Below are 7642 nucleotides of genomic sequence, written 5' to 3'. Positions count from 1 at the left end.
GGGACGGAGGATTGGAAAAGGGGATAAGCAAGCGACAGCTGGGGAACGGCTTGAAGGAGCCGCCTCTAGCAAATTGGCTGGCGATTAGCGTAGCTGCGGCGACGGGCTCAGGTAAATGGGGTGTTGCCGGTAGTTGGCGGGACGAAGGAGGGAGAGAGTGGCCGGTTGTTGGGGGTGTGGTTGGTGCAGCGGCAAGCGCAAGGAGGGTCGTCTGCAGTAGGGTGTGGTGCTGGCTGTAGAGGAGAGAGCGCCGACTGGCAGGGGAGTCGCCTAGGGGAGCAGCGAAGGAGGAGTTGAGGTGGAGGGAGCTGACTGGGCGCAGGGGCCTTTGATGTGCGTAAAGGAGGATAGAGAGTGGCTTTGTGTTTTACTGGGGCTGGTTGCAGATGGACTAGCGACCGTGGGGGAGCCGCTAGGAGGTGTTGCGGTGGTGGCTGGGTACGTCAGCAACAACAGTGGGCGTCAACGAAAAAGAAAAAGGAGGTGACAATGATCGTGGGGAGCGCAAGAGAGGAGAACCTTTTAGTTGTGGTGAGGGCAGCTGATGGAGAACAATGTGTGGGGCTGCATAGCAGCTGGTGACTATCGACCATGGGGGAGCCGCTTGGTGCTGTTGTTGGTGATTAGCGAGGAGGTGCTGATTGGCTAGGAGGTGCTGTGGCGGTGGCTGGTGCAAACAAAGAGAAGAGCATAGCCACCAGTCCCCTGTAGTACACAGGCAGAGAGGTATGAAAGAGTGTGCGTAGCTATAGTAAGGTGGCTGGTAGAGAGGAAGAGAGCCTTTATGTGTAGGGGTGTGGCATTTGCCGCCTGGGGAATGCAGAGGGAACCGCCTTGGTGCTGTGCCTTAGGTTGGTTGTCGGGTTGGCGACAAAGATAGAAGGGTGACTGGGTTTTTGCTTTGAAGACTGGCAGTGTGCTGGTGGTGTAGGAGAGAGTGGTCTTCAGTTGAGGTGCAGTGCAGAGAATAAAAGAGGTCGGGTGTAGAAAAGCAAAAGAGTGAAGGGACAAGGAGCGACCAGGAGCTGGAGTGGGCTGATTGTGAGTGGATGCTAAATAAAGCTCGTTCTGAGGATATCTTGGATGTCCAACTCTGTAGAGATGAAGGTCTATTCTGAAATATAAATCTTGTTCATGCTCTTGGGTCTGGTGTTGTGGTGTGTTTGTATGAGTGTGTGGAAGTGTGGCACTCTATAAAGGCGTAAACAGCTTTACCGCTTCTGTGTCATCACCGTCGTGTTGCACTATGGGTCCTCGTCTCTCCTCTCACCTCACTTCACTCACACACACTCACTAGAATGCATTAGGGAGAGAGATTAGCAAGAGGATTAGCAAGAGCAAGACTCAATTGCATAATGGAAGAGTATGTTGTATTATGAGATATATTCACTTATATACATGGCCATAAGTGTTCACACTCACTTAAACTGTGGCAAGTTGGGTACTTTAGGCTCATAATAGGCCTAATGCTATTACAATGACTACTCTCATAATATATCCATGAAGTACATCACTTAGGAATTCATCCTATCTTGCTACCACACGCTCCTAAAGCGGGAATCGCCATAAATACTCCGTCACACCATTACGGGCGCCCATCCAAGTTGTAGCTTTGGACACTATTGCTTCATATCTTGAATATATGACCCTTTGGTGTATCTATCGTGATTCCTTGATGTAAGATAATGGCGGTAGCTCTTGTTAACCCTAGAATTAAGTTAACATTCCCCCCTTTCTAATGATGGCGATCGCCTCCGTATGATCACGTTGAAGACCTTTATGTGGGGAGAATGAACAAGCTTTGTCGATGGCTTTGATGTTGAGTGACGTTTAATTGTCTTTGTTCCTCCAAAAAAAATAAGAAAAGCTAGTTAATGAATGAAGAGGTTAGTGGTGTACTGGGAATTCCTAACGGGGTGTTGTGAATGATTGCATTTTTTATATTTGTGTGAGCCCTTTCATTATTATTATTATTTTTGGCTCAATTTTTTTTTGGCAATCATCGGCACGGTTATAAGTGATTTTTGTTAGTGGGGACACTAAGAGATGTTAATAATGGGAGAGAAGAGAGGGAACGATCCGGAGGAATCTAGACATAATCATCAGTAAGGAGATGGTGATTCTTAGTTCCTCATTTGATTCATTGAAGCGACATTTATCATTTGAAGAAATTGGCCTTCGATGATGTCCCTTTGTGTGGCACGATTCTTGTCAAATGTTGTTGAGTAGGACCTCTTCCTACTTTCTTTTGTCCATGTGCTTTTTATTTTTTATGTATATTTAAGTGCTCTTATGAAGCAGAGTTACATGAAGTACAAGAATTGAGTCATATAGACTCTAATTAATCTACTCTGTGTTGAATTAGCCACTTGTTGGGGTGAGGATTGAAAGAATTATGTCGACTTACGAGGCTAATATGGATATCTTCACTAAGGATTGAAGATCATTGATTTGTGAAGATGGTGGCGTCATTTGGAGAGGTTTGTACTTTGAAGCAAAATTCCAGATGATGGGTTGTACCATTGACCAAGCTTTCGCCCACCATGGCCCCTCCATTGAGGGATGTACCTCGAAGTTGTTGATGGTGAGGCTTTGGTACAAATATTCTCCAGTGCATGAGTATGGATATGTACTCATGGAGTAACTGCTACATTAATTTAGCCAAAAAAATTGTAAGCAATAAGCTTAACAGATGTACAATGGCTATGGAAGATCGTTGGAAAAAGGTTAATGCATGAGATGGCTTAAATCATGAAAGTGTAGGTTCTTAAGCCATGAGATTGTATGTCTTAAGAAACCTGAACTCATGAGATAGCAAGTTTTGACCCCGTGAGAACTTGCAGGTTTTAACCTCAATGGGTTTTTTTAATTATTATATATATATAATATTGATTTTATGGGACAATTGGGTCCTGACTTGCGACGAGCAACAGGTTCTTGTGCACTCATTTCTCACTTCCAAAGGGGTTACAAGAGCATTATTATTTTGTTCTTTGATGCGCTCATTATTGATTCTTGAATTTGTTGCTTAAATATTGTCGAGGCAGTAGGGAAGACTATTGATTGTTTACTTAAACATACAAGCTCTTGTGTTGGTGCTGAATCCATGAGAGTGGTTGAGTGATTTGATTGTTGTTGTTTGGGCCTCCATTCTTGTTGGACTTTAGGTGAAGCTACTGGGGTTGAAGTCGGTGGTGAGGTTTTCTTCACATTGTTTGATTTTGGCAACCATATGATGGAATTACCATCATAGTATCCTTGTTGTCAAAGCACATGCACATGCACCCATCTTTGATGAACATTATAAATTGGTGGCCTATGTGCTTGGTGCTGAGGCTTGGAGTTTTCTTTTGGGTTGATGTGGAAGGTTTAGGGCCCTCCTTGACTTTGGTTGGCACTGAGGCTGTAGGTTTGAGACTCATGGGCATTGTTGATGACGATGAGGCTAGAGTCTCTCGTGGAGTGGGTGTGATGACGAGAACTTTGAGCATGTGGTTGTCTCCTTTGGTGAGGTTTATCGATGAAGATGCATAGACTCTAAGGTCTTTCTTTTTGAGTTCCTTGTTAGCGATAGATAGTTGGACTATGGAAACTTGTTCAGGAATAGCTATTGATTGCAAGGTTTCGGGATCGAACTTCATAGTAGGTGAGGATGGGGTTAAACGAGTAGATGCTTTTTTAGAGTGGGTTATTGATGCAGATTGTAGGTCATTGTATAGAGAGGGTTTTGTGGAAGAGACTTGTATCCTTTTGCGTTCAGCATCCTATATATCCATTAAAGTTTGATCCTCTTTCATGTAGTATGGTATTGTCAACTTTTTGTTGTTGACCATCATGATGACTCTATCACTAGGCAAAGCATAGTGGTGATTGGGCAGCAATAGTCCATTTATGCCCTAAGATCAAATCTGCTTCCAACACATGATCAACCACGAAAACTTGCAAGTGAGGGGGTTAGTTTCAATATACATTATTTGTTCAAAGTACCCCAAACATGGTATGTTCAAGTCTTGTGTAAAGTTTATTCTTTCTGGATGGGCTGTGAGTTATGGTTGATCTAACAAATCCCATAGCTCAAGGGTCATGAGATTGCGTTCTCGTGTTGGATAAAGCTGTGCTTGAGTTGTGATTTTATTTGAAATTTCCAATCCAACCAAAATCCTAAGGATCTTTTTTGTAAGATATGCTGAAAGTTCCAGCTCCTCTAATGTCTCTTCTTCTCATAATAGCAATTGTATATTGTTTTGCAGGAGTGGTCAATGTGAGTGTTTGCATGGAGTCATCTATTGAATACAACAACTCACCTATCCAAGTTTCACCAAGAACGACATCATACTCAAGGGAATCTAGGGTAACATGGAATGTAAATTCCATATCGCCATCCATTGTTTGAGTAGTGTATCTGAAGTAACAACAACTCACTTGTCCAAGTTTCGTCAAGGACGACATCATACTCAAGGGACAAAACATTGAAGTAACCTGGAACTTCAATGTATTGTCCATTGCATCCTCTTGTGAGGCTATTGTCTGTAGGGATGAAGGTTGTCCCAATGACACCCAAGTGTCTATTGTCATGATGTTATGACTAGCTCGAGGGTTAATCAATGCGCGTTTGTGCTTAACATCATTGCCTGTAGGGAAATCCAACCACACTCTCATTATATATCCATGAAGTACATCACTTAGGACTTTATCCTATCTTGCTACCACATGCTCTTGAAGCGGGAATCACCATAAATACTCCGTCACACCATTACGGGTGCCCGTCCAAGCTGTAGCTTTGGACACTATTGCTTCATATCTTGAATGTATGACCCTTTGGTGTATCTACTGTGACTTCTTGATGTAAGATAATGATGGTAGCTCTTGTTAACCCTAGAATTGGGTTAACAAATGCATGTGATATAGAGAGTTTACATATAGTGAAACCCCCGAGGGTACTATGCAATCAAGTTTAGGTATATTACGCCTATAATTCCTTAGTCTACTACATTTTGGCCTCACATTCTTTCATAGTAGTGTACTAGGAGTTACTGGTAGTTGTGTTCAAATTACTGCCCTGTATGCAAAGCTAAGGAGAGGAGACTTGAATGCGGAGTATTGCAATAGAATCTGGAAGGTAAGATGGAGCCCATGCTACTGCTGGAAAAAGAGATGGAAAGAGTTGTGGGAGGATTAGATTCCTGTTAAATTCTAGATGTTTTTATGGGGAGTTTGCATGTGGGCTCTACATATTGGAGCAAAGCTAACACAGAAGAACATAACTAATGGCTTTTGCCCTAGATGCAAATCTGCTTTAGAGGATGGTAAACATGCTTTCTGGAGTTGCCCAACCATCAGAGGTGCATGGGGGAAATTAATGAAATGGATACAACATGGGCTGGGATTTCAGACACAATGGGGGGGAGATTGGTTACTAGGCAAATGGTCTGTTGTTGATGAGGGAATATAAGTTCTATTCAACATTATCAGGGCCTGCTACCTATGGGAAATCTGGACTTCTAGGAATTGTGTGGTGTTTCAAAAAATACTGGATGTGACAGGACCAATGTGCATAAATGTGTAGATATGTAATCTATATAAACAACATAGAAATTGATGGTATGTAGTTGTTGTTACACAGAGAATTCTGAATGGCATCAATTGACTCTGCTTTGGCTGGGAACCCCTCTAGCATACTAGGGAAAACTAACTTGGAGGTATTATGATTGCAGGTGTCATTGGATGTGAAGCCCAAACAGTTGAGGTTTGGTAGAAGATGGTACTTAAAAGAGAAGCAGACAAAATATACTTTTGTGGCTTTCATAGAAAATCCAGTAGTATGAACAAGACCCACTATAAAGATGTGGACAAGCAAAGGAGAAGTGTTGGAAAAGCAGATTCCTAGAGAATGCACCACAGAGGCTTTAATGGAGGCTTGTGTTTTGCTAGATTATAAAGTGTCTTGGGAACACTCATCTTTTGTAGATGAAGACAAGAGATGGAAGTTGTTATGTAATCTGCTGAACAATGGAGAATAAAGGTGTGGGTCTTAGAAATAAGTAGGTGGCCTCCTCAAGATTCATGTTGATGTAATGAACTGGTTCGTGATTTATATATATATTTGGTCAAACAAAAAGATTAGAGAAGAGAATAAAGAGATAATAGAGACCTGATTTTGGTTTGCTAATAACGAGCTTGTATTGGAGTTCGCTTTGGTAGGATTTGGTGCTTGTGCCGCCACCCCACCATCCGTTCTTCAACCTCACTCCTTTTTCCGAAGCCGCCGGAGAACATGCTCGCTTGGCGCTTTGAGCGTCGGCCTCAGCTTCAGCAACAGTTGCGAGCCTGTAACCTTCCGGAATCTTGTCTTCACGTATACGAAGCATCTGGAACTCCATTTCGACGCGCAGCTACCTGCAAAAAAAACTTCCAGTTCTCTTAATCTCTGTGTAAGCTCTACGGATTAATGAATGGCATACTTCCCTAAGGAGAAAAAGTCTAGTCTACTCTCCTAGCTATGATTTATTATTATGAGTCGTCAAGCTCTTCCATTAAAAAAACCCAACCTCGAGCTTGAGACGAAAGCGCTTGGAAAGCACTGAAGTCATATATATATATATATATATATATATATATATATATTTATATTTATATTGTGTGGAAAGGATAAGTGGCCGTGAAGCAAGCGGAGGACTGCAGAGAGGAACACGCTACCCAACTTTCCAACGTGCATGACGTGCTCGATAAAAGCATTTTTTTAACCTGTCAAAACAAGGACATGCTAACTGGCTTTCGAGGCTAAATTTGCATATTTTGCTGGTATTTTAACTAAAACTAGTAAATTTGAATTGTTTTTTTTTAAGGCTGAATCGGTTTTCTCAAATTTCAGCCAGTAAAAATACATTTGAAATAAATATCGTTTTGTCAAGCCTTAGTTACATCATACCTTTTTCGTCACGGCTCAGTACCTTTCCGGCAAACAAGTACAATGAAAGTGCAAAATTTATAGTTTCACCCTTGTAAATATTTAATTATCAATTTCCAAAACTTTTAAATATATCCTAGTTATAATTTGGCAAAAAGTTTGTAAATTTTATGAAAAAACTTGTAAGTTCGAGCTTCAATTTTTTAGATTTGCTCACCATGAACGTTGTACCTTAGGGACAAACAACTCTTATTTTTTTAAGAAACACTGCAAAACAAGATATTGAACTTCCAAATTCATTTCCTATAGTTATATAACTTTCTTTCTTTCTCTCTCCCCCATCTCTCTCTCTCTCTCTCTCTCTCCCTCTCCCTCCCTCACAATTGATAAATAGGGTGAGCCTCTTGGCAATTATAAGCTCCCCTATACAAAACATTTGAATGAATGCAAATACCATGACCATATGAGCTTTCCTTTGTGTATTAATATGGAGAGATTCATTTCACATTTATTCACATCTCCATTTTGATGCTCACAAACAACGATGAAGTTGATGATGATGATATACTTACAACTAGTCTATCCTTTTGTAAGAGTTTTTTTTCTAGTGTTTATAGAATTTTGCATGGCTAGTGTTTTTTATTTCTAGTGTTCAATCTTGCTTTTTAGTGCTTTCAGTCTTTTATTAACATTGGTGTCATAGAGCCATTGGGGTCTTTGAAAGACTAGCATAAT

General features: G+C 41.3%; 1 protein-coding gene across 1 annotated transcript in view; it reads right to left on the bottom strand.

Annotated features, from left to right (window-relative positions):
* The window catches only part of LOC147602635 (uncharacterized), a 22418-nt gene extending 16032 nt beyond the window's left edge, over window positions 1-6386 (bottom strand). The window contains exon 1 of the mRNA XM_086797796.1: window positions 6152-6386. Coding sequence (XP_086653922.1) covers window positions 6152-6380 — 229 coding nt within the window. The 5' untranslated portion in view covers window positions 6381-6386. The remainder of the gene's footprint in view (window positions 1-6151) is intronic.
* Between the last annotated feature and the right edge of the window lie 1256 nt (window positions 6387-7642).

Source organism: Cibotium barometz, unplaced genomic scaffold (assembly GCF_041138505.1).
Source record: "Cibotium barometz isolate CiBa-2024 unplaced genomic scaffold, ASM4113850v1 ctg203, whole genome shotgun sequence".
Classification (NCBI taxonomy): Eukaryota; Viridiplantae; Streptophyta; class Polypodiopsida; order Cyatheales; family Cibotiaceae; genus Cibotium; species Cibotium barometz.
The sequence above is the reverse complement of the archived record's forward strand: the minus strand, read 5'-3'. Positions and strand labels throughout refer to the sequence as shown.